The sequence below is a fragment of the Lepidochelys kempii genome, chromosome 3, assembly GCF_965140285.1.
Source record: "Lepidochelys kempii isolate rLepKem1 chromosome 3, rLepKem1.hap1, whole genome shotgun sequence".
Taxonomy (NCBI): domain Eukaryota; kingdom Metazoa; phylum Chordata; order Testudines; family Cheloniidae; genus Lepidochelys; species Lepidochelys kempii.
In genome coordinates, this window is record NC_136382.1 from 12,836,155 (window position 1) to 12,863,380 (window position 27,226).

Here is a 27,226-nt window from a genome sequence, read left to right on the forward strand (position 1 = left end):
CACCTATGCAAATTGGTGAGGATTTTTACCAAACCTTCCCCAGGAAGTGGGGTGCAAGTGTTGGGAGGATTCTGGGGGGAAAGACGTTTCCAAACTATGTTTTTTCAGGAACCCAGATAAAGTTTGGTGGTGGCAGTGGAAGTCCAAGGGTAAAATAGTTTGTACCTTGGGGAAGTTTTAACCTAAGCTGGTAGAAGTAAGCTTAGGAGGTTTTCATGCAGGTCCCCACATCTGTACCCTAGAGTTCAGAGTGGGGAAGGAACCTTGACAATCAGGTTATGTTCTGGAGCATGAGATCATATTGCCCTTCTGTCCTGCAGGTTGAATTAGATCCTTGGTGACCCCGGTACAGACCTGTTGCTTTCAGTGAGGATGCACCAGTGTAACTGATTAGCAACTTAATAACAGTTTTATTGGTGAGGCACAAGATGGAGACGAATGCAGCTCTCTCTTCTCTTCGCTGTGCTGGTTCTGCAGAGCTAACAGAAGTAACCAGCAGTAAACACCTATTGTCATCACTAAAATGGGCAGATCTGACTCAGAACACACTGGGAGGAAATTTGCCTATAAGAAGGGGGCAGTTTTACGTAGTCACTCATCAGAGTAGAAATGCACTTTAAAGACAAGCCCCAAAATAAGTGTGTCTGAAATGCTGGTTGCCAGCTGTGTTGCGAATGATGCATAATCAGATCTTGTAGGGCTGCTGTGGAAGCTTGTTTATTTAACAACAAAATTCTTCTTGCAGTTTTCTGTTGCACAGACACCTGTGGTTTACCAAATTAATCCACCATCTGGCGTCCCAGGTAAGGGATCTTCCTTTAAAATGGAGACTGCTTTGATGTTACATATTTTCATCTTCCTGGCAAGGGCTGCCATTTTAGCTGATACACTGGGGATTAAATTAGGCATCTACAGAGCTGAAAGCATGAGCTACTATAGCTTGAGCTATGAAGTCAAGGCTCTATAGTTAGTAAGACTCATATTCTCTGGATCAGGCACAGAGAGGATGCTTAGCATGTAGGGTTGCCAGGTGTCTGGTTTTCAACCGTAAAGCCCAGTCAAAAAGGGACCCTGGCGGCTCCCGTTGACACCGCCAACCGGGCTGTTAAAAGTCCGATCGGTGGCACAGCCAGGACCTGGGGCGAAGGCAGGCTCCCTACCTGCCCTGGCTCCACGTGGCTCCAGGAAGTGGCCACCAGGTCCTTGCGGCCTCTAGGCACTGGGGCAGCCAGGGAGGAGCCATGCACTGCCTCCTCACTCAGGACCGGCTCCGCAGCTCCCATTGACTGGAAACCATGACCAATGGGAGCTGTGGGGAGTGGGGCCTGCGGGCACAAAGGCAGCGCACACCACGCAGAGCCACCTGGCCACCCATGCGCCTAGAGGCTGCAGGGACCTGGCGGCCACTTCCTCAGAGCCGCGATAAATGCTGCCAGGCACACCGCGCACCCTGGAGCCCTCAGCCCCCTGACTCCCCAACTCCCTGGTCAAGCCCAGAGCCCTGTCCTGCATCCCTGGCCCCACATCCAGCTGGAGCCCTCACCCACCGCCCCGCATCCCCAACTCCCTGCCCCACCCCAGAGCCCACACCCCCTCCCACACTCCGAACCCCTCAGCCCCAACCCAGAGCCTGCAGCCCCAGCCAGAGCCTGCCCACCCGCCTTCCCTCCCCAACCTCCTGCCCTGACCCGGTGAAAGTGAGAGTGAGCGTGGGGAAGAACGAGCGATGGAGGGAAGGGGGATGGAGCGAGTGGGGGTGGGGCCTTGGAGGAGGGGTAGAGCATGGGCGGGGCCTCAGAAAGGGCGACGCAGGGGGCGGGGTGGGGGTGTTCAGTTTTGTGTGGTTAGAAAGTTGGTAATCCTAGTAGCATGCAGTGACTAGTGGGTAACACTTGCATTTGGTGTCTGTAGGAGTGGGGCACTTGACTGCCTTTGCACAAGGCTGTTTGAGTAGGAGGATGTTGTAGAACAATAGTGCATGCCTTGGTTATCTGTATTTCTGGTGATCTCCTGGCTCCTTTTTTTGGGGGGGGGTAATTACTTTTAAAGGGATTAAAGTCCTAGGTCCTGATTCTGCAACCCCATTCAAACCGCTGCACCCACAGAGTCTCACTAACTTCAAAGGGGCTTTGCGTGAGCAGATCTGGATCGGGGCCTCAATCAGCAAAAAAAAAATTGGTAGACAAAGCCCAAGCCTGGTTCTGTGAGAGTCAAGCAGGAGGAAGTAAACACTTGTATAGGACTTCAGATCAGAATAGATGCTTGTCTGTTTCAGGTGTCTATGACTTTCTCTTTTGGCATGTGTATCTCACTGATGGTTTGTCTGACAGTGAGCTATGGATTCAGGGACTTGGTCTCTTTGTGCCATAATTCCACTGACATTTTTGAGCTACTTTGGAAGATCATCTAAGTATAATTTACCGTTTTGGACTTTGAAGTGCTTTGAAAGCAAGTGTCCTAGGGCTCAATTAACAAAGGTATTTAGGTGCTGAAAGATGCAGATAGGCACCTAGTGAGATTTAAAAAAGCACCTACACAGATTAGGTGCTTAATTTCCATTTAAAGTCAATGGAAATTAGGCACCTAACTCACTTAGGTGCTTTTGTAAATCCTACTAGGCACCTATTTGCATCTTTAGGCACTGAAATTTCTTTGTCAATCTGGCCCCTAGTGTCTGTGTGTTCTTTTATTTGAATGTATTTTATTTGAGCTGGGATTTTGAAAGTTAAATGTCCAAGTCTCAGGGCAATTTAGTGGAAATTGAGCTCCTGACTCCCCTAGGCGCCTCTAAAAATCTCTCTAAACACACAAAGCCCAGTTTCAGTGATCCTTCACTGTCGGGATCTGTGTTGGATGTCAGACCCTGTACCTGTTCTAATGACTGCAGCTGTGTTGTGGTGAGTCACCCCACCTCCAAAGTCTATTTCCTCCAGTGTGTGAACCCTGCACTGCCTCCTCTCCCATCCTTTTTATAGAATAAGTTGCTGCTGAGAACATCAGAAGCCTGCTCTTAGAATCACAGAAGATTTGGGTTGGAAGAGACCTCAGGAGGTCATCTAGTCCAACCCCCTGCTCAAAGCAGGAATTGCTCTTCAGCAATTTCTTTCCACACCATTCTGCTTGCTTCATTGAAAAGTCCTTGAAGTTACCAATCAAAAGCCAGGGGAGAAGAGGAGTAAATGTTGTTAGGGTTATATTGAGACACGAAGTTAACAATCCTGTCCTCTTGCAATTTATATCTATTGCAAAGTTAAACAGCCAGCTGGCCCCCAGGGAACAAAAGCAAGATTCTGACCCCTTGAGCTGACCCTGCCCTTTGCAGAAGTTCAGGGCTTTGATGAGCCACGCTTCACCAATGCGTGATGCAAAACGTACTTACCTGACCCAGGTCTACTGGCGCTGACCTCGGTGAGGTAACGGGGAGGCAGTGTTGTCTCATTCAGAGCAGAGGACTGACCATCAGGACTCCTGGGTTTTATTTGCAGCTCTTCCGTAGACTTTCTGGGTGGCCTTGTGCAGGTCATTTAGGGACAGATTTCTAAAAGTGTTTAGATCGCTAAAGATGCAGAAAGGAGCCAACTGAGATTTTCAAAAGTGTCTAGTGCCTAAATCTCATTGATTTAATTTAGAATTAAACACCCAGACACAGATTCTCAAAGGCCCTTAGACTTCCAACTTCCACTGAAATCAATAGATGTTCAGAACCTAAATACCTTTGAGGATCTGGGCCCTGGACACTTGAAAATCCAACTTGGTGCCTAAATTCCTTTAAAAATCTGTCCTTTAACCTCTTTTTGCCTCAGTTCAATCACCTGTCCAATAGGGATAACCGTGTTTTCCAGCTCATAATTCATATGCGTGGTGATAAGTTCTGATCTGAGTTGCACCAGTGTAAAAGTGAAATGTGCCCACTGAAATCAATGGTGTTAATCTGGAGTTAAGGGCAAAGAGAGTAGATTTTGACCCACTGACTTTTGTTGTGGGTTTTTACCTATTCAGTTTCAGTACTGCATTAACGGCCCCAATTCAATGGAGTGCTAAAGAACATGCCTAATTTTAATCCTGCAGATAGTCTAATGGAAATTAACATGCCTAATGGGAAGCAGGGGTTAAATGCTTTCCTGAATAATGATGGGGCTACTCATCAGCTCAACCTTAAGCATGTGGTTAAGTGCTCAGCTGACTCAGGTCTGTAATTAACATAAAAGCACAATCTCGGGTCTCCAAAATAAAAAAACAATGTCCGAAAGATGCCGTTTGGCTAACTGAAATGATTCAGCAGGAAAGCTGGCCAGGTAATTCTACACTTTTTAAAAAAACAATGAAAAAAGTAGAGGAACTTTTTTTTTTTTATTTTGTCAAAAATTGTTGGTGTCTGTTGGAAAAACCAGAAATTGGAATTCTCTTTTTAGTTGTGTTTCCAGTTAAGAAAAATGAGTTTCCAGTTAAGTGAGTGAAATAGTTGACTCCTGTTGACTGTCAGTGGGAGCTGCCGGCCTAAGGACTTTTGTAGGTCCCACTAGGCACCTGTATTGTTTCCTTGTGCTCCTCTGTCTTTATCCATCTGCTGTCTCTCTTGTCTTTTTTAGATTGTAAGCTCATCGGGGGAGGGACTGTCTCTTGTTCTGTGTTTGTACAGTGCCTAGCACAGTGGGCCATGCCTGGGGACTTCTAGGGACTCTGGTAATACAAATAATAATAATTATTAAATACCCCTTAGTAAATCTGGCCCTTAACCCCCACTTTGCCAGCTGCCTTACTCCACAAACATTAGCATGCTGTTTTAAAAATAATCCCTTTATTTTATTTCTCATTTAAACAGGAAACGTAATACAAGTCTGTGGGCAGATCATTGCTGGAAAATACGAAACCATGGACTTTAACGCTGACTATATTGATGGGTAATTACATATATTAATGTTCTGGCTCTGTCCATGTGATTGGTTTTTTTGGGCATTTCTTCGATCAGCCTCCTTGACAGCAATAAATTGCAACCAGTTGGCACAGAGCTGCTGGTTTCCTCTTGTTGTGGTTTATTGCAGCTCACGAGTTGGGCTCCAGCAAACTTTGTTAATCTAATTGCAATTGGTCCATTAAGCTAGTCCGTTGATTGAGCGTTTGCACAGTCAATTGTGGCTCAGTGTGAATTGTACTGTAATTGCATCTGGATGTTGGAGGTTTTATTTGGGTTAAGAGATTAAAAGAAACTAATTTCAAATGTAGAAAACTACAAGTTAATAAATTTCCTCTTCCAATTGCATTTTTAGAAATTCTATTCGCTTGGTTGGGGAGAGTAATTTTCACGGCAAATGTAAAGTTAAAGTAGAGCTCTTAAGAAACAGTGGGCCAAATCCTCAAAGGTATTTAGACTCCTAACTTCCATTGAAATCTCTGGAAGATAGATGCCTAAATACCCTGGAGGATCTGGGCTGTGTGCCTGACTCTCCACTGCCTCGAGCTTCATAGAGTCTCTTGCACTTCCACAGAGTGGCAACCTGGTTTTCCATTGCCCTGTTGCTTAAGTGGTCATTTACACCAGGGTCAGGTGGGTGTAAAATGCCACCATTCTGAATTCCCATTGGTGTAAATGGTCACACAAGGTGGAGGGTAACAGAGGCCCAGCGAGTTCAAAGTGGGGATAAAATGCGACCACTAGGCTAAGTGACTGGCGGATTCTGAACTGGCATGTGTAGACATGGTTGTGTAAGGCTGTGGAGAATCAGGGCCCAGAGGGTCTACAGTTACTTTAAAGTATTTGGTCATGCAGCAATTTACATGACGAGAAGGGTAATCAGACCTCATGCTTCAAGAATTTCACTGCTCAGCCGAGAGGTCAGGAAGAAATATTCTCCCATTGCACGTTTGCCTAGGGTGTTTTATTCACCAGTCTCTGAAGCAACAGACTTTTGCTGCAGGGGAGGCAGCATTCTGGTGGGTCGCAGGTAAATTCTCCAGTTAGGGAACTCAGACGATATAAATCATAAGTAAGGCGAGGATTTAATCATGGGCATTTATGGTATAAGTCATGGACCGGTCACGGGCAAGAAACAAAAAATCATGGCTCGTGGCCTGTCCATGACTTCATAGAATCATAGAATATCAGGGTTGGAAGGGACCCCAGAAGGTCATCTAGTCCAACCCCCTGCTCAAAGCAGGACGAATTCCCAGTTAAATCATCCCAGCCAGGGCTTTGTCAAGCCTGACCTTAAAAACCTCTAAGGAAGGAGATTCTACCACCTCCCTAGGTAACGCATTCCAGTGTTTCACCACCCTCTTAGTGAAAAAGTTTTTCCTAATATCCAATCTAAACCTCCCCCACTGCAACTTGAGACCATTACTCCTCGTTCTGTCATCTGCTACCATTGAGAACAGTCTAGAGCCATCCTCTTTGGAACCCCCTTTCAGGTAGTTGAAAGCAGCTATCAAATCCCCCCTCATTCTTCTCTTCTGCAGGCTAAACAATCCCAGCTCCCTCAGCCTCTCCTCATAACTCATGTGTTCCAGTCCCCTAATCATTTTTGTTGCCCTTTGCTGGACTCTCTCCAATTTATCCACATCCTTCTTGAAGCGTGGGGCCCAAAACTGGACACAGTACTCCAGATGAGGCCTCACCAATGTCGAATAGAGGGGGACGATCATGTCCCTCAATCTGCTCGCTATGCCCCTACTTATACATCCCAAAATGCCATTGGCCTTCTTGGCAACAAGGGCACACTGCTGACTCATATCCAGCTTCTCGTCCACTGTCACCCCTAGGTCCTTTTCTGCAGAACTGCTGCCTAGCCATTCGGTCCCTAGTCTGTAGCTGTGCATTGGGTTCTTCCGTCCTAAGTGCAGGACCCTGCACTTATCCTTATTGAACCTCATCAGATTCCTTTTGGCCCAATCTTCCAATTGGTCTAGGTCCTTCTGTATCCTATCCCTCCCCTCCAGCGTATCTACCACTCCTCCCAGTTTAGTATCATCCGCAAATTTGCTGAGAGTGCAATCCACACCATCCTCCAGATCATTTATGAAGATATTGAACAAAACCGGCCCCAGGACCGACCCTTGGGGCACTCCACTTGATACCCGCTGCCAACTAGACATGGAGCCATTGATCACTACCCGTTGAGCCCGACAATTTAGCCAGCTTTCTACCCACCTTATAGTGCAGGTGACTTATACCATAAATACCCCTGATTGGACCTTAGGCGGGGGTGCTGATGGGGGGAGCCGCTGCAGAAGGGACAGCGGCTGCTCTGGCCACTGCTGTGCGGGGAGCCGGGCAGCAGCTGCTCTGGCTGCTGCTGCGGAGATGTCTCGGGGGGCAGGTGGCTGCTTCAGCCACTGCTGGGGGGATCCCTGGGAGCCCAGGAGCTGCCCAGGAGCTCTGGCCACCACCGGGGTGGGGGAGCCTTGGGGGGGGCCAGCAGCTGCTCCAGCCACCTTGGGACCGCTGCCAGGAGCTGCTGAGCTGCGGCAGCTCTGGCCACCCCCAGGACTGCTGCTCAGGCAGTCACCAGGGCCAGCTGCCCGGGGCCTCCAGGGTGGCGGCCAGCTGCGGGGCCACCCGAGCAGCTGGCTGCAGAGCCGCTCCAGCAACGGCTAGCTTGGCTGTCCCCCAGGTCACCTGAGCAGCTAGCCCCAGTGTCAGCCGCGCTGGCCGCTGCAGAAGTCACAGAGGTCGCAGGAAGTCATGAAATCCACGACCTCCATGACACAGAGTCCTAATCATAAGTCAGTAGAGCTGCACTGATTTACACCAGCTGATTCAGAGTCAACAACCCTAGCCTCTGGATACTGATTAACATCCTGCATTCAGTACCAGTTATTGTTTCACCCATCTTCAATGGGAAATACAAGTGCTGTGGTTAATGAAATGGAAAGTTGGAATGTGTTTCAGTGTAGCTTTGGTGTGTTGGTATCCTCCACTGAAATGCTGGTTTCATTTATTTACAATATAACCTCAAAACACTGGTGAGCATACTCGAGAAAATTCAATGGACTGAATAGATTCAGCCTATAATTTTATAGGACCGCTATGCTCACCTTTAGTGAATATGTGCAGTGACTGGAGCAGGATTTCACATGAGCTCTTGCCTCATTCATGTGGATCTTGTAAAATGCCCAGTGAATGAGGCTAGGGCTCCTTAGGTTTGCAAGAGTTGTGCATGTTTCATAAGGTGTATGGGACACAGCTTTCCAGGGTTGTCAAGTCAAATAGTGCCAAAATATGGAATTTATTTTTTCACCGAAGCCAGTGGACATTTTGCCAGTGACTTCAGTCGGTCCAGAATTTCACCCTTGAGCTTAATGGCTTCCCCTAATGTCACATCTTTCCTGTTTGTTTCCTATCTAGCCCTGTTATCCTCGAGGCGGAAGGAGATGGATGGATCAGCCTCTGTTCTTTTGCCAACAAGCAAACGAGAAGCATGTTAGTTTGTGATCTTCTTTTTGCTTTGGGTTGTAGCTAATTTCATATTGCTGTGACATCTCCATATGATTGATTGTAGAGGATCGTCTGTCCATCTCGGTTATGATAACAACAGGCAGGTGCTTTGTCACAATTTCGAGGGGCTCTTGAAAAGTCAGCTCATTGGGTAAACTATTGGAGTGCATGGGGTTCTAGATGGTTGATTTTCATAGAAATGTAGGGCTGGAAGGGAGCTCGAAGTCACTGAGTCCAGCCCCTTGCAGTGAGGCAAGACCAAGTAAACCTAGACTGTCCCTGACAGGTGTTTGTCCAACTGTTCTGAAAAACCTCCAATAATGGGTATTCCACAACCTCCCATGGAAGCCTATTCCAGAGCTTAACTACCCTCATAGTTAGAATGTTTTCCCTAATTTCTCAACTAAATCTCCCTTGCTGCAGAATAAGCGGATTACTACTTCATCTACCTTCAGTGAACAGAGAGAGCAATGAATCACACTCCTCTTTTACAGCAGCCCTTAACATATTTAAAGACTGTTATCAGCTCCCCTCTGTCTTCTTTTCTCAAAACTAAACATGCCCATTGTTTTTTGTTTGGTTGGTTTTGTTTTTTTAACTTTTTGGTCAGGTTTTCTAAACATTTTATCAGTTTTGCTGCTCTCCTCTGGACTCTCTCCGGTTTGTCCACATCTTTCCTGAAGCATAGCACCCAGAACTGGACACGGTACTCCAGTGAGGTCTCCTCATTGCTGAGTGGAACTGGACAATTACTTCTTGTGTCTTTCTTACAACACTCCTGTTACTACACTCCTTTTTCATAACTGCATTTCATCATTGACTCATTCAATTTGTGATCTACTATAGCCACGAGATCCTTTACAGCAGTACTCCCACCTAACCTCTTATCCCTCTTATTTTGTAGTTGTGCATTTGATCTTTCCTTCCTAAGTGCAGAACTTTGCCCTGGCCTTTATTACATTTCATCTTTTTCGTTGTTTGCCTGCATCTTGTTAGATTACCACAGTCAGGGGAGGTTTTAGGTTCCTGGTTCTCTTGCATCCTGTTAGGCAACAACATAGTTATTAGAGCTGCTTGGAAAACTGAATTTATGTTCTGTGGGAAATTCTGCCGTTTCAAAATTTTGTTTTGGTTCCAAATGGGAACAAAAAGTTAAAATGCCTTATGGAACAGAAATTCAGAAAAAATTAGATTCAGAAACATTGGATCATTTTGATAGTGTCAAAATAGTATAATATGAAACACCAAATACAATACATCTAATCATAAAAGCAGTATATGTATAAATATATTTAAATCAATAATTTAATCTAATATCAAAGTTTAAACAATGAGAGTCAAAACAACTTGTTTTAAGAATTTTTCCAGTGAACAACTTGTTGAAAGGAGTAATGGTCTCAAGTTGCAGTGGGGGAGGTTTAGGTTGGATATTAGGCAAAACTTTTTCATTAGGAGGGTGGTAAAGCACTGGAATGCGTTACCTAGGGAGGTGGTGGAATCTCCTTCCTTTGAGGTTTTTAAGGTCAGGCTTGACAAAGCCCTGGCTGGGATGATTTAGTTGGGGATTGGCCCTGCTTTGAGCAGGGGGTTGGACTAGATGACCTCCTGAGGTCCCTTCCAACCCTGATATTCTATGAAATTGTCCCTTTTCCACAAAACATTTTGTTTTTGATGATACTGGGTCTTCGGGTGGAAAATTGGTCCATCAAAAATTTGTCCCTTGGCTTTAATCATTGCCAACCTGAGTATAAGTGGCATGCTAGGAAATGTGCACTGAACAAAAGACAAGAGACTGATTCCATAGTCCTTGTTAAGTGTCAGGGACTGGGATGTGGGAGATCTGACCTAGTGGTTTGAGCTGGAGCCTGGCCTCATGGTTAAAGCCAGGAACAGGCTTTAACCACTAGGCCAAGGGTCAGAGCGGAGACTGGCCAAGGGTCAGAGCTGAGTCAGGAGCCAAGCAGGGGAGTGGGATAGGAGAATGCAGCTGTCTGTGTAAGTGTTGAGCAGCCAACAACCTGCCGCTGCTGCTGAGCTTAAATGCAGACCTGTGGGCTGCCGGCAGCCAGTTGGGCAGGCCTGCCAATCAGGCAGTTCTGCTCCAGCCCCACTGGCCTCATTAAATGGCCCGAGGGCTGAGCAGGCTAGCCGCAGGCTCAGCTGAGGGAACTCATGCCCATAGTTCCTGACAGCTAAGGTCCTTTTATGCCATGGGAGTGGGCCAGCATAGCTGCCTTTGCACTGCCCACTCCACCCCAGTGTAGGAGGCGTATTAGGAATGCGCAGGGGCAAAGCAGAGGGTAGAGCTAGAATGCACAGCACTCTCCAGGCTGCTTAGGCCTTATTGCTGTTGGGATTTTAGCTGCGGATAGTCGCCCCCAGTGCAAAGCCCCAGCATTGGAAGCAGCTACACAGCATGGTTTAAACCCCCCTTTCCCCATGTGGGTTAAATTGGGGCCAGCTGCACCAATAGAGATTGTAGACAAGATCTCCACCAACGCAGCACACCAGGGCTTGCACTGGTGCGGTGACACTAGTGGCTAAGCTCCCAGTGTAGACAATGTCAGCTGTGCATGAGTTCATTGCAGATGAGGATCGGGCGCTTGACTCTTCTAAGTGACACAGAGGGTGGAAGTATCATCACTCTCACTGCACTTACTTTAAATACAGGTGTAAGTGACTAACAGGAAAGCTGCCAGAGTGGATCTTCATGGGGGGGAAGTTTTCATGCCCCCGGGACAGCAGCTCCTGGCAGTGGCATTCTTGTTTGCGTTAGTTTATATTTGGCTAAATAAGTATCTCAGTTCCCTTAAATCATAAATTCCTTCTCCGCTGCTGATGAAAAGGTCCTTGTTTAAAATATGGGAGTGGCAGGGCCAAACTGCTAAGGGCTTAAGCAGTTTGTCAACTTACTGTTTAAACTTTTACAAACCTACCCTTGGCATCATTGATTTTTTTCAAAGCAGTTTCAACATTAACAACATTCTTAGCTTGCCTGCTAGCAATCTATAACCACCCCTCTGAGAGAGAACTGTTCTGGTAATACTCCTCTCTTCTTTGAAAGACACACAGGACCTGATTCTCAGTTTCTCCATTTCTGTGGTTTGGGGTGGGGGGAATAATCCGGGTCTGCCTCCTCCTGAGCACCCCCTTGTGGTCAGGGGTGTTGCAGCTTCCTACCTCTGTTTTCCTCTTCAGGACTCCTTAATAAATTGTGCATACAGGCAATCCACCCCTCCATAGGGGCTGGGTTTATCAAGATCAAAGTTCAGAACAAAACTCGAAGTCCCAAAATAAAATCTACAAAGTTCAACTCAATTCCCTGCTTTCAGCAGGCAACTCCCAGCCCTTCCTAGCTGGAATGTTCCCCCCTTCTTCCCTGGAGTCCGCTTTCTCTGGCCTTCAGCTATCTTCAGCCCTCTGACTTCCTGGCCCAAACCCTTCCCCGATCAAAGGTCTTCTTCAGAAGTCTTCTGGTCTCTGTCACAGTTTCCTGTTTCCCTTTGTTTTCTCAAAAAGAAAAGGAGGACTTGTGGCACCTTAGAGACTAACCAATTTATTTGAGCATAAGCTTTCGTGAGCTACAGCTCACTTCATCGGATGCATTAAAGTGAGCTGTAGCTCACGAAAGCTTATGCTCAAATAAATTTGTTAGTCTCTAAGGTGCCACAAGTCTTCCTTTTCTTTTTGCGGATACAGACTAACACGGCTGCTGCTCTGAAACCTTTGTTTTCTGTTTCCCTTTGGCTCTTTAGAGGCATCAGTTGCTGTCTATCAGGCCCCATTTAGGGGCCATTAATGAGGCACCATTGGGCTGGGGGCTCCTTAAAGAGGCCCAGTCCACATTGTGACAGGGGACAAAGTCCACCTTTAAGCCATTGTTGCATTTCTCATACCTTGGGGCCATAGAGTGTATGTCTACACTACAGAGTAAGCCCAGAGTCAGTAGAATTCAAGTTAGTGGACAGGTTTGTTAACCTAGGGCTTGAGCATCTACACTTAGTGGTAGCCCCAGGTTAGGACTTGTTGAATCCTGGGCCCCATCCCATCCTGGGTCTCCAGTGTCTACACTGCATTATGCAGGCCCAAGTCCAACCACCCACATCCCAGACTTTCTATTGCTCTCCGAAAATGTGGCCGCTCTAGCCCTTTGTTCATGGTGCGTTGTGGGAAAACTTGGCTGTCCACCAAATTTGACTTTCCAGAGGACAAAGAAAGTCAGCCCGTGGAATTGCAGGATAAGTTTGGTGGGCTCCCAGAGCATAAGTCCAGCGGGGCTGTGTCTATACTGCACAGCAATAAGGCTTGAGTCCCGGTTCCCAGATTGACTCCGGCTCGGAACCTCCAGCCCTGTAGGGTCCTGGGACCCTGAGTCTGAGCTTTGGGTTAGCGTGATTTGTGTGCAGATGGAAGAGGGTTGAGGCTTGAGCCTGAGTTTGAACCCTGGGCTTACTTTGCAGTGTAGACATGCCCAGAAAGGTCTGGCCAGTAACTAGTCTGCATCACAGCAACCTCAGGACTGAACCTCTTCCTTACATCCTTCCTCCTACGCACCTTCTCCAGTGACCCAGTCTTGTGAGATGCTGTTTGCCTTCACCTCCCATTTAAGCTGAGGGTCCAAGCATCCTTCCAGTATCAGGATCAAGCCCTGGGACTCGGGACAAGCTGTGTTTTGTTTGGAATGGTATGGCTGTGTTTTCCTTGTGTTCCCTTTCCTTTCTAAAGGCTTCACAATTTCACTGTCTCTTTACAGCTATCCCATTCAGATGGATCATGGAACAGGGACCTTACAGTGCCATATCGAAGGCAGCTATATCGGTCAGTGGAAAGAGAACATGTACACCTACAATTCTGGTCTCTGCCTCGAAAGGTGGCATGATTAATGAAATACCCCCCTGGGTGTACAGCTGTCCAATCGGAAACCCAGGGTCTGGAGCAAGTCCCTGGAACGCTTCTGCCCTTTCTGACTCTGGTCTTATGATTGTAACCTAATGACTTATTTATTGTAAACATTTCCCTCCCTCACCCATTTTTTGACCTTCACCTTTCTTTACATGATAACTTTCCTCCTCATATCTAAGTGGAGGCGCACAAGAATGAGTTGTCCCCAGCTATGTACTTTTACGGCCCTGTCCCTGGAGTAGCTGAGTTTTGATGGTGTTTGTGGGCTCAGTGTGTCACTTGCTCATTGGTTCACATCACTGTGTTACTAGGGCTGTGAAGGTGCCCCTTCTGCTATGCTTGTCATCTGAGTTGTAGGCCTTTGATACAGGCCATTCCTAGGAGAATAGGTGTGTGTGGGGGGGGAAGCTGCCTCATATGATTACCAATGTGTAAGGGTTTGCCCTGGTGGAAGCCCAGAGTTATTTAGGTCTGGTGGCTAAGCCACTGAACTGGGATTCTAGAGACCTGGCTTGGATACTGACCTGCTAGCAGGCTGTGGGCAGTCACTTTGAGTGATATTTTCAAAAGTGCTTCAGTCCTGTTTTCAAAAGTGACTTGGGAGCCAAAATCCCACTGACTTTCAGTGAGACTCAAACTTCCTAAGAGCCTTAGTCATGTTTGAAAACAGGACTTAGAGGCTTTTGAGAAGATTACTCTGAAGCTTTCTGTGTGCCTCATTTCCCCTGACTCTGTTTTGAATGTTTAGATTGTAAAATGCGACAGCGACTGGCTCAACGGGGTCCTGATCTCAGTTGGGGTCTCTAGGTGCTCCCATAATAATAATGTGGCAGGCTCCTCTGTCAGCTGGAGACTGTGCAATCTGGTTTTGGTGTGACCACTCCATTGGGGTTTTTGAGGTGTGGTTCTCGAGCTTCTGTGCCATCTCATAGCATAACTAGTTGATGCACTTTGTCCTCTTGCAGTAAATCAGAATAGCTCCCCTGAAGTCAATGGAGATACACCGGAGTAAAGTCAGTGAAGAAAGGAGAATCAGGCCCTTAGTGTAGATCCTAGTCTGGTGTGCTTTTTCTACGGACTCCCCCATGTTCCTGCATTAACTGTGTGTGTTTTCTCTTCCAACAGGTTCGCAGAACGTTAGCTTTTCAGTGTTCAACAAAGGAAGGTGAGTAACTGAAATGCTGCCTCGTTCATCTGTGGTTTCCTTGGTAGCACCGCTGCATTTCTGGGTCCAGAAAGAGGACCTGGATACGTTTAATAGAACTTGCATATACATACCTAGCCATGGCCCTTTGCTGTCTCAACGGGATGAACTGATCATCATTGCAATAAGAAGAAAGTTCCCTAGAGACTATCGAAAGGATCTGGGGGTCTCCTTGCCATTGTTTAAGTGCACAGAACAGGGGTATCCATTAGATACAGATGGGCATAATTCCCTATCACCACTCTTCTACATGTGCAGGGTGGCTGAGTGACTTGTGGACATTTATTTCTCTTAGATGGGCCAAAACCAGAACTGCAGTTGTGAATGTTAGGGGTGGAGAAGGAGGAAGGGGTTGGTTCTGGTCCAAATGCAGTGTCAGAAGGGGTGTCTGGCAGCTGATGCCCAGTGAGATTTCTATGCGGGTTTTGCTTTACACAGCAGAAGAGCCTCGCTCCCAGTGGCTTGATTATCAGTGCTGTTCATTGTCCTTGCTCATGAATCAGTTGTTTGGACAAAAAAGTCAACCGGAGATCTCTGAGCTGTGGGTAGAAATCAGCGTATGCATTGTGGCAGCTTCCTTATTAACTGCTGGGTTCGACTTCTGACTCTGTCACGGATTTCCTCGGTGAGCAGATGTAACGCCAACAGATCCCGGTCGCCAGCAGATGGAATCATAGAATCATAGAATCATAGAATATCAGGGTTGGAAGGGACCCCAGAAGGTCATCTAGTCCAACCCCCTGCTCAAAGCAGGACCAATTCCCAGTTAAATCATCCCAGCCAGGGCTTTGTCAAGCCTGACCTTAAAAACCTCTAAGGAAGGAGATTCTACCACCTCCCTAGGTAACGCATTCCAGTGTTTCACCACCCTCTTAGTGAAAAAGTTTTTCCTAATATCCAATCTAAACCTCCCCCACTGCAACTTGAGACCATTACTCCTCGTTCTGTCATCTGCTACCATTGAGAACAGTCTAGAGCCATCCTCTTTGGAACCCCCTTTCAGGTAGTTGAAAGCAGCTATCAAATCCCCCCTCATTCTTCTCTTCTGCAGGCTAAACAATCCCAGCTCCCTCAGCCTCTCCTCATAACTCATGTGTTCCAGTCCCCTAATCATTTTTGTTGCCCTTCGCTGGACTCTCTCCAATTTATCCACATCCTTCTTGTAGTGTGGGGCCCAAAACTGGACACAGTACTCCAGATGAGGCCTCACCAATGTCGAATAGAGGGGAATGATCACGTCCCTCGATTTGCTCGCTATGCCCCTACTTATACATCCCAAAATGCCATTGGCCTTCTTGGCAACAAGGGCACACTGCTGACTCATATCCAGCTTCTCGTCCACTGTCACCCCTAGGTCCTTTTCCGCAGAACTGCTGCCTAGCCATTCGGTCCCTAGTCTGTAGCTGTGCATTGGGTTCTTCCGTCCTAAGTGCAGGACCCTGCACTTATCCTTATTGAACCTCATCAGATTCCTTTTGGCCCAATCTTCCAATTGGTCTAGGTCCTTCTGTATCCTATCCCTCCCCTCCAGCGTATCTACCACTCCTCCCAGTTTAGTATCATCCGCAAATTTGCTGAGAGTGCAATCCACACCATCCTCCAGATCATTTATGAAGATATTGAATAAAACCGGCCCCAGGACCGACCCTTGGGGCACTCCACTTGATACCGGCTGCCAACTAGACATGGAGCCATTGATCACCACCCGTTGAGCCTGACAATCTAGCCAGCTTTCTACCCACCTTATAGTGCATTCATCCAGCCCATACTTCTTTAACTTGCTGACAAGAATACTATGGGAGACCGTGTCAAAAGCTTTGCTAAAGTCAAGAAACAATACATCCACTGCTTTCCCTTCATCCACAGAACCAGTAATCTCATCATAAAAGGCGATTAGATTAGTCAGGCATGACCTTCCCTTGGTGAATCCATGCTGGCTGTTCCTGATCACTTTCCTCTCATGCAAGTGCTTCAGGATTGATTCTTTGAGGACCTGCTCCATGATTTTTCCAGGGACTGAGGTGAGGCTGACTGGCCTGTAGTTCCCAGGATCTTCCTTCTTCCCTTTTTTAAAGATTGGCACTACATTAGCCTTTTTCCAGTCATCGGGGACTTCCCCGGTTTGCCACGAGTTTTCAAAGATAATGGCCAGTGGCTCTGCAATCACAGCCGCCAATTCCTTCAGCACTCTCGGATGCAACTCGTCCGGCCCCATGGACTTGTGCACGTCCAGCTTTTCTAAATAGTCCCTAACCGCCTCTATCTCCACAGAGGGCTGGCCATCTCTTCCGCATTTTGTGATGCCCAGCGCAGCAGTCTGGGAGCTGACCTTGTTAGTGAAAACAGAGGCAAAAAAAGCATTGAGTACATTAGCTTTTTCCACATCCTCTGTCACTAGGTTGCCTCCCTCATTCAGTAAGGGGCCCACACATTCCTTGGCTTTCTTCTTGTTGCCAACATACCTGAAGAAACCTTTCTTGTTACTCTTGACATCTCTGGCTAGCTGCAGCTCCAGGTGCGATTTGGCCCTCCTGATAACATTCCTACATGCCCGAGCAATATTTTTATACTCTTCCCTGGTCATATGTCCAACCTTCCACTTCTTGTAAGCTTCTTTTTTATGTTTAAGATCCGCTAGGATTTCACCATTAAGCCAAGCTGGTCGCCTGCCATATTTACTATTCTTTCGACTCATCGGGATGGTTTGTCCCTGTAACCTCAACAGGGATTCCTTGAAATACAGCCAGCTCTCCTGGACTCCTTTCCCCTTCAAGTTAGTCCCCCAGGGGATCCTGGCCATCCGTTCCCTGAGGGAGTCGAAGTCTGCTTTCCTGAAGTCCAGGGTCCGTATCCTGCTGCTTACCTTTGTTCCCTGCGTCAGGATCCTGAACTCAACCAACTCATGGTCACTGCCTCCCAGATTCCCATCCACTTTTGCTTCCCCCACTAATTCTACCCGGTTTGTGAGCAGCAGGTCAAGAAAAGCGCCCCCCCTAGTTGGCTCCTCTAGCACTTGCGCCAGGAAATTGTCCCCTACGCTTTCCAAAAACTTCCTGGATTGTCTATGCACCGCTGTATTGCTCTCCCAGCAGATATCAGGAAAATTAAAGTCACCCATGAGAATCAGGGCATGCGATCTAGTAGCTTCCGTGAGCTGCCGGAAGAAAGCCTCATCCACCTCATCCCCCTGGTCCGGTGGTCTATAGCAGACTCCCACCACTACATCACTCTTGTTGCACACACTTCTAAACTTAATCCAGAGACACTCAGGTTTTTCTTCAGTTTCGTACCGGAGCTCTGAGCAGTCATACTGCTCCCTTACATACAGTGCTACTCCCCCACCTTTTCTGCCCTGCCTGTCCTTCCTGAACAGTTTATAACCATCCATGACAGTACTCCAGTCATGTGAGTTATCCCACCAAGTCTCTGTTATTCCGATCACGTCATAGTTCCTTGACATCACCAGGACCTCCAGTTCTCCCTGCTTGTTTCCAAGGCTTTGTGCATTTGTATATAAGCACTTGAGATAACCTGTTGATCGCCCCTCATTGCCAGTATGAGGCAGGAGCCCTCCCCTCACAGACATTCCTGCCTGTGGGACCAAACCTGGGACCCCTGGAGCTTAATGCGTGAGCTAAAGGACACATCTCTCTTAGCCAAGGCTGTAGCAGACTCCTCAATCTCTGTCTGGTCTAGCTGCCACTAGAGGGGGACAGAGCGCCACACCAAGCAGGCACAGGTTACACGTGGGCTAGTCACTTAATCTCGCTGTACTCGTTTTCTCTACCTCACCATGGTGTTGAGACTTAATGCTTATAAAGGGCCCCCACAACTCCAACAGGTGGTGCAGGGAGTGTTGTCCAGGGTTGAAGGCACTTCGCATAGAATCATAGAATATCAGAGTTGGAAGGGACCTCAGGAGGTCATCTAGTCCAACCCCCTCTATGCAAAGGCTAGGGACAGTCTCTGCACTTTCCTTTTCCTTCTATGTGTCTCCAAGACTGCAAGCTGCCCCAGAGGGTGTGGGAACAAGGTGCACCATGACCTACACCCCCCACGTACAAACTGTGGCAGGGGAATATGCTTGTCTATTCAAAAGGATGATACAGTCTGTGTGTAACCCACTGGTCTAGTATGTGATAGGTCTTCCCACGCCATGCCCAATTCACTGAGGAAATGAGTCTGTCCCAGGTATCAACTCTGGAATCTAGCTTTTTAGCTCAACCTGTAGAGACTCATCTGTTCAGTGCTGGAGTTAGTTGGTTGAATTCCTGACGTTGGCCAGCATGGTTTGCTATCCATTCTGCACTTGCTGGAACACTGGGAGGCACATATTGGGTATGGTGACTCCATCCGTAAGCCAGTGGTTAAATGCTACCATCTATCCCACAATACACTTTGGTTAGAGCTGGTTGGAAAACCGAAATTTTCCCCGCTGAGTTTTCTGTGAGAAAAATCACTGAAAATTTGACTGCAAAATGTTGGGTTTTGGGAACTTTTTTGTTTCTTTTGACTTGGAATGTCACGTTTCATTTTTTTGGACACCAAAAACATTTCAATTTTCCATTTTTGTATTTTAATCCCTCCCCCTTCTCTCCCTTCTTTTAATTTTCTACCCTTTCCAACTGAAACAAAAGGGAAAAGGCAAAGTATCTGAAAGTGGGGAAAACCCTCCTTTTTACTGTTACACACTTGCAAAAAGTAGGAAAACCTGTAAGAAAGTATGAGATAGTAGATTTTGATTTCAACAAAACTGCCTTTGATGATGGAAAAATTTTTCAGTTGAAGAATTTTGACCAGCTCTAATTCGGATGCTTGAATGAATGCTGCAATATTGATAGTAGCCTTCAACTACCTGAAGGGGGGTTCCAAAGAGGATGGAGCTCGGCTGTTCTCAGTGGTGGCAGATGACAGAACAAGGAGCAATGGTCTCAAGTTGCAGTGGGGGAGGTCTAGGTTGGATATTTGGAAACACTATTTCACTAGGAGGGTGGTAAAGCAATGGAATGGGTTACCTTGGGAGGTGGTGGAACCTCCATCCTTGGAGGTTTTTAAGGCCCGGCTTGACAAAGCCTTGGCTAGGATGATTTAGTTGGGGTTGGTCCTGCTTTGAGCAGGGGATTGAACTAGATGAGCTGCTGAGGTCTCTTCCAATCCTAATATTCTATGATTCTATATATGGGTGAAAAGTAGCATTTGTTATCCTAGAATAACTGTGTTCTCCTGTGTTTATTCTGAGATGTTCCGTTCAGCTTCCCTGGTACTGTGGGGAGATCCATCCTCAGCTCAGATTCCAAGGAGTTTTACAGGCCTTTCTCTCATGTTGCAGGTCGATGGTACGCAAGGATGCTTGGCTCATCAGTGCCAAACAGGAGCTTTTCTTATATCAAACATTCTCAGGTGCTGTTCGCTGCTTCCCCGATGACTGCCCTGTCCTATGACAAGTCCAAAGAGGCCTATGAAGAAAATCTTTCTACTATTCTTCCCAATGTTACTGTGCCTTCAATCCTTGTGTGCATTTCCCTTTGGATTCAGTGGGAGTTGCTCTCGTGTAGACAGAGCCCAAAAAGGACCTCAGGATGAGATACAAAATCTAGCCCTCTATCTTTTTATGAGCTAAGGTTGGGAAGTGTCCAGATTTCCCCTCTTCCTGCTTTCATTGCATGCTGAACTGAACGCCCCTCAAGAGAGGCCTTATCACTCAGGGTGCGTCTACGCTGCAGTAAAACAGCCATGGGGGGCCTGATTCAGCTGGCTCGGGCTCGCAGGGCTCAGGCTGCAGGGCTGTGAAATTGCAGGGTAGACCTTGGGGCTCGGGCTTAACCCCGGGCTCTGAGACCCTCTCCCCTTGTGGGGCTTCAGAACCCAGCCCCAGCCCGAACTGCTATTTTTAGTGTGCTAGAACAAGCAGAGCTAGCCCACGTCTGTCTGCCCACGCTGGGAAGCCCCCCTCATGTAGACGTACCCTTTGTCTCCAGCTTCCGGGTGTGGGTGGCTCTGAAATCTCGAAAGGGTATTGAGCGAGTGAACCCTAACAACAGGAGAATCAGCAGGTCTGGAAATGGGATGATGATCAAGCAACCCCACTATTTCTCCTGCCAGACCTACACTATGTGCCTGACCCCGCTCTGCCCCCTCAAATCCTCCTGAAGTTGGTGGGAGTTGAGGTCTTTGACATGCAGGGGGCTTTGGATAGGATGAATCAGCTGAAAATTACTTTGTCCCCATCCCCTAGCTGACTGTATTGTATCTCTTGAGTTTCAGTGTGAGAGTCAAGAGTTCTGAGCAAAGATATATCACAGACTACTGTAGTATTGTCTTGTACTGAGTAAAGCATTGTATTGTATAACAATTGTTTTGTTTCACAATAATTGGCATGCAATTTCCAGCTCTCTAGACAATAGAAAATTAAATCCTCAGTAGCTGCTGTCAATGATCTTTAAGAAGAATCTGGGTCTAAAACTCAAAGTACAACCACAGGTCTAAGTTTCATGGACCATAAAGCACTTGGCTTTGATTGCTAACAAAGATAGAACGAGGCTAGAAAAGACCATTTGGCTCATCTAGTCTGAACAGGTTTCAGGGCTTGCCTGCTCTATCTTTCCTATGAAGGCCTGATCTAACCATTGATTGTAGCTACTGTAACTAATGGACTGATGATCTGTGATGTGCACATGTATAAAGGACTTGGTTCAAAGGATTTAGAGCAGGGATCGGCAACCTTTGGCATGCGGCCTGCCACGGTAAATCCCTGGAGGGCGGGGCCAGTTTGTTTACTTGCTGCGTCCGCAGGTTCGGCCGATTGCGGTTCCGACTGTCTTTGGTTTGCAGTCCCAGGCCAATGGAGGCTGCAGGAAGGGTGGCCAGCACATCCCTTGGCCCGCGCCGCTTCCCGCAGCCCCCATTGGCCTAGGATGGCGAACCGCGGCCAGAGGGAGCTGTGATCGGCCAAATCTGCGGATGCTGCAGGTAAACAAACCAGCCTGGCCCGCCAGGGGCTTACCATGGCGGGCTGCGTGCCAAAGGTTGCCAATCCCTGATTTAGAGGGACCCTCTTGACGGATGAAAGATTAATATGGTCCTTAAATGGATGGATTAGAAAAATCTGAGACTTGGGAAAGCTAAGGTCATCTCTCCAAATAGCCCATTTTAAGGATTACAAAAGTGTGATTCAGTGTTTAGAATTGCAGTTGCCCCATCTAGCTACAGTACCTGTGTGTGCATGAGAGATGAGGAATGCTAAACAGCCACACTGCCATCTAGTGGAAAAATAACCAGATGGTCCATGCAAACGGAGACTAGAGGTCAAATCTGAGCATTCACAACTTCCATTTATATCACTGGCAATTGCAGAGGCTCAGCACCTCTCAGGATTTGGCCCTAAACGCTAAGGATTAACAGCATTGTATTCAACTGTTCGAAAGTTCAATTAGAGAGCAAAGGTGGATGAGGTAATATCTCTTATTGGACCAACTTCAGGTGGTGAAAGAGAGAAGCTTTCAAGCTGACACTGAACTCTTCTTCAGGTCTGGGCTCACCCATCTTACCTGTCTCTCATATCCTGGGACCAACATGGCTACAGCAACACTGCTGACAGAAAGTTCACAACAGTCAAATCTGTGGGTTAAATTCAGAGGCAAGCCAAACAGCCTAAAACAGTGGTTCTGAACCAGGGGTACGTGTACCCCTGGGGGTACGCAGAGGTCTTCCGGGGGTACATCAAGTCATCTAGATATTTGCCTAGTTTTACAATAGGCTACATAAAAAGCACTAGCAAAGTCAGTACGATGTAAAATTTCATACAGACAAAACGAGAAAGTAATAATTTTTTAGTAATGGTGGGCTGTGACACTTTTGTATTTTTGTGTCTGATTTTGTAAGCAAATAGTTTAAGTGAGGTGAAACTTGGGGGTGTGCAAGAAAAATCAGACTCCTAAAAGGGGTACAGTAGTCTGGAAAGGTTGAGAACCACTTGTCAAAAATAGTTTAATTTCACCTGCTTTTGGCCTCCTCGGGATGTGAATTACACCAGCTTGTAAGAGTTGTTATATACCTCCTTAAATTGTCCTTTAGCTGAGCTATACATGTAGGATCAAATTAATTCTGGCTGTAATTCCACTGGTTTCCTGGATGAATTCGGGCTAGGGATGATTTTGGGCCATTTAGTTTCTCGGAGCCTGCTCCCCCTGAGGTCAGTGCAAGTGTTGCTTTTAATTTTAATGGACGCAGGAGTGGGATGGACCTTTCCGAATGCATGTTAGCGAGGTCCATTCTCTGAGTCTCCTTTTCCTTCCTCTCTAGAGATAGTATCTGTGTTTCCTGTCTCGGGAAGCCTACGAGGAGGAAGTGACCTCACGATCACAGGAGACTTCTTTGACCAGCCCGTGCAGGTCACAGTTGCAGGTAACAGTGTACAAATCAGTTTGGGATATTACAGTGACAGAATGAAGACCACAGTCCAAATTCTGCCTTCGGTTACACCTGTGCCACCATATTGAATGCCCAGTTGGACACGCGTTCAGAGGAGCCAGCTCCCTTAGGGCCTGATTCTCCAATAGCACTTGCTCCAGCAACTCCTACTAAAGTTGAGTCAAAGTCGGTGGGCTCCACGTACAGGTAAGTACCATGGTAGTGGACATAAGAACCATGATACTTGCCGTATGAGAGGCCCTCACTGCTGTGAATTCAAATGAATAACTGGCTAAAGATCTAAGCCCTCTGTTCGGTGTGATGTTGCCCTTGTCTGAGGGTGATGCAGGGGAGCTCTGCTAATCTCTTTCAGAAACAAAGGGCGCTCATCCCTTAAAAAGTTTAGGCCTGGGTTTATGTTCTTCAGTCTCCTTCTGCATATACCCACTTCTCCTTTTCCCACTGCCAGGAGTTCCCTGTGAAATCAAGCACTGTTCTCCCCGGAAGATTAGTTGCACCACTGGACCCATTGATGAGGCCAGAAGACTTGCTGCACCTCAAGCAGGTACAGTATTTCTAAGAGCAAAGACCCTGCTTGGCAAACTGCTCTGCTGCCATTTGGAAATGGGGTAGAGACTTCATTCTGTGTTTGGTAGTGGGATGGATAAAAACGGGGCTATCCAAAACCTACTGATGTCACATCACTTGGGTTTTCAGTAGTAGGGTAGCCTCTTCTGGGTTTGCCGACCAAACTTCCTCGTTTGCTTGGGATTTCTGGGTAACATCTGAACCTAGGAACTCTGGACTAACCCGATGATGCTCCTCAGTTTTGCCCCCGATATTCATGAGTTTGCCCCTCCTGACAAATCTCCTTTATTTCCAGTCTGTTTTCGGATTCCTTTTGGAGCTCCCTGAGGATTCTCCCAATTATTTTTCCTTTTGCTTCAATGTACTGACCATCACACCTTGGTTGGGGAGTGCTGGAGGCACTATCCTTTGGTACTTTTCTGTATTTGCTGGAGGGGACTCTATAGATCAAGGCATTGTCTCTCCTGTGTTCCTAGCCTGGAACTAACATTGATCCCATTAATAGGTCCCCAAACATCTCTTTTCAGAGATTATTATCCGGCAATCCATAGACTATGCCTGCAGCTTTTTCATTGTTTTGCTATTCATTCTTTCATGTGCTGTGGACTCTTCATCAGCTGCTGCTGACTAGATTCTTGATATATATATTTTTTTAACTTCCCAGGAAACAGAGGGCTTCTCTTTGAAGTCTGGGATGTTGCAGCAGGCACTGATTTAACTGAAGCAGCCCCTGGGTATCGATGGCAGATTGTTCCTAATGCCAGCTCTCCAGAAAGATTTCTCTTTCAGGCACAGCAGTCATTCAGGTATTCCGTGGTCTCAAAGGGAGATGAAAACTTGGCACGCACCTTTAGCAGTGGTAGAAGTAACAATAGCACATACCAGTCCTTTGTAACCAGCTTCATTGCGCAGCTCTGATGATTCCAATCAAATCTTTGCTCAGTACTTGAGTTTTTAGGGCCTTTTGAAATTCAAAAAATGCAATGAAATGTTTTATCCCGTATTTTTCATCGTCACTGAGTTGCCCTGCATGGAGAACCCAGAACAGAGTGGTGTAGGAGGAGTTTCTGACTTCCAGGGGTGTGATCCTGGGCCACCAGCTGGCTCGTATTGCTGCACTTCTTGGTTTTTGCCCAGGACTAGAGGCAGAGGTGATGAAATCTCTCAAAGGAGAGTGCTCTTGAGATAGAACCAGCTCAGCCAGAAGCAGAAAGTATTGCATCTGGAGAGAAACTGTGTGCACCAAAAGTAAGCATGGAGGGCCAAATCTTCATCTGGTGGGAAGCAGCTTAGCTCCAGGTTAATGGAGCAATACCAGTAGACTCCCGCGGAGGAGCTGGCCCTTAGAAATTTGGGGTGCACGTGAGCTGACCCTTTTGAGATTCGTCCATTGAGAGCTGTGTTTTGTTTTGCAGAAATACAAACTTTTTCACCTTTCTGACAATTTCACGTGCCTCTCCCTTGAACTTGGGTAGGTTTCCAACTTGAACGCTTTTTCCTACTTAGCAATGGGGATGATTCTGCTTTAAAAAAACAACCCCAGTCTATTTTCACTTTTTTTTCCTTGGAAATATTTGTGCGATGTCATAATTTTTTTCCCTGTGAAAACAGGTCAGATTTTGAGTGCCTAAAAACTGGTAAAAGCTCTTGAATTTGAGTACAAATATTTCCCTCTTCCTGTTAATAAATGGGAGAAAGCAGCTGTTTGTCAGGGATTTGGCACCGCTTTTATTGACATGGATATTCTTCTGCTGCCTAGCTCACGACTACGTGGATTCTTTGTGGCACCACAGACAAATAATTACACTTTCTGGATTCAGGCAGATGGCAGGGCTTCCTTGCATCTAAGCCTGTCAGAAGACCCAGGGAAAAAGGTATGTCATTAGGGCAGCAAAAATAGGACGTGCAGGGTATGGAAGAGTTGCATTTACAGTTGTCAAGCACTGGGATTTCCCTTCATGCAAGTAGGATTTCTTGGGCCTGATTCTCCAGCTGTTGTGTTGATTTTTTTCAGTGGCGTTGCCCTAGCGTGATGACACTCCACAGATCAGCAACAGTGCTGTGAAAGCAGGGTCTGCAACCCCGAATGGTGGGGGAGATGAGCAAAGAGGCAAAGAGGGAACCTCCTGTGCCTGTTGGCGTGAGAGGTGGCAGGAAATCCCGCCCCTTCTTCCTGGTGCCCACCCTCTCTGATTTGGAGGATGGGATTGCGATTCAAGAAGGGTTACTGGAGAGAGCATGTGCTGCGGTAGGGACCCAGTGGGCCAGGAGGCAGCCTGCGTGTATGGCTACTATAAGTGTTCACGGCGCATGAGAATCAGCCAGAGCCCAAAGGGATAGGAGACTGCAGGACTGATGCCGGGGGTCACTGAGGTAGTTTGTTTGCTGATAAAGGGGACCATTGCTGATTTGTTTGTCATTGATAGCAGTGCTGGATTGACTGACTCCTGGGTGAATTCCTGCCTCCCCAAGGCGAGGGGTAGGAGTTTGGAGCGAACTCCCTGCAAGGGGTGCCTCTATCACATACCCCAGCATAACCCCAGCAGGGACTCAGGCCCCTTGATTGTCCAGCTTTCCAAATGCTCTCTGCTTGCTGCAGGTTTTCTCTCCCTCTGGCAGCATGGGATGCACTTTGAAAGGTGTTGTAATGCGGATGGGTGGTACATGCTACCCTTATTCTAATTTCAGCTGCAACGTGGGGTCCTTGTCCCATGCCAGGGAATGGTGTTTCAGTGACTCCTTAGAATGTGTCTGATAGGAGGTGGATGGAGTGTTTGGTCGGCGAGTAAAAACGCAGTCACAGTTGGCACCTTTGTTGGCATCTATCTTGAGAGGCCGAGAACCAAATGGGTCTTAGAGACTCAATTATCCTTTCCTCCCTGGAAGCGAGGCTCCTAGCTCAAGATTGAGGTCCTTTGGCAGGTTACGGTCAAGGGAAGAGCAGACTCCAGTCTCCAAGGGCTCTTTGTCTGGTCCCCAGTTACCTTGGAGGGGAAAAGTCTCCCTCTGCTACCCCTGAAGATCTCACTTACCACAAAAGAATGAGTATCAGGTTAGCAGGAAGGAGGTTCCTATGCAAATGAGATGAGCATGCTCAGTGAGAACCAGCTGTTTCCAGAACCCTAAGCATGTTCAGTCAGAGCTCGGTGCACGTGCTGTTAATGACAGTCATGTGCCGCCTTTACTGACAAACCTGCCTCTGGAAACAGAAATGCTAGAATTAAGGTTGCCTGTGCAACTTTAATTTAACCCCCTTGTGTGCAAATGCATGATGATACAGTCCTTAATGACGTGATCATGTACTGTTGTCTTCCCACAGGAATCCTGCCTCAGTCAGTGTCCACTGAATGAGGTGCTATCCAATATTTCGATTTATCCTCCTCATTCAGTGCGTGGCCCCATGCCATTTTTACTGCACTCCGTCCGAACCCTGCACTGAATATGGAATTGTTAATTTCCTTAAGGGCTTTTCTATGATGCTGTCATAGCACTTTAGTTCTTCATGCACATTAATGCATTTATTTCTGTGACACTCTCGTGAGATGAGGGTATTATTAGCCTCGTTTTATACACGGGGAACTAAGGGGCAGAGACGAAAACCCAAAGTGTCGAATTTGGAAGCTATTGACCTCCGTAGCAGTTGTGAGTGCTCAGCACTTCTGCAGATCAGACCCCAAGTATCTCAAGTTGAG

The 27,226-nt window shown here is 47.1% G+C and overlaps 1 protein-coding gene across 20 annotated transcripts in view; it reads left to right on the top strand.

The window, feature by feature from the left end:
* Positions 1 to 27,226, top strand: part of PKHD1 (PKHD1 ciliary IPT domain containing fibrocystin/polyductin) — a 466,962-nt gene that overhangs the window by 12,314 nt on the left and 427,422 nt on the right. For all 20 annotated transcript variants that reach the window (XR_012157891.2, XR_012157890.2, XR_012157896.2 and 17 more), the window contains 10 exons: positions 746 to 803; positions 4,823 to 4,901; positions 8,342 to 8,416; positions 13,185 to 13,249; positions 14,459 to 14,498; positions 19,867 to 19,937; positions 22,839 to 22,940; positions 23,416 to 23,511; positions 24,199 to 24,340; positions 25,294 to 25,408. Coding sequence is in view for 15 of the 20 variants with exons in the window: in XM_073335719.2 (XP_073191820.1) it covers positions 746 to 803; positions 4,823 to 4,901; positions 8,342 to 8,416; positions 13,185 to 13,249; positions 14,459 to 14,498; positions 19,867 to 19,937; positions 22,839 to 22,940; positions 23,416 to 23,511; positions 24,199 to 24,340; positions 25,294 to 25,408 (843 nt within the window). In the remaining 5 variants the exon portion in view is untranslated. The remainder of the gene's footprint in view (positions 1 to 745; positions 804 to 4,822; positions 4,902 to 8,341; positions 8,417 to 13,184; positions 13,250 to 14,458; positions 14,499 to 19,866; positions 19,938 to 22,838; positions 22,941 to 23,415; positions 23,512 to 24,198; positions 24,341 to 25,293; positions 25,409 to 27,226) is intronic.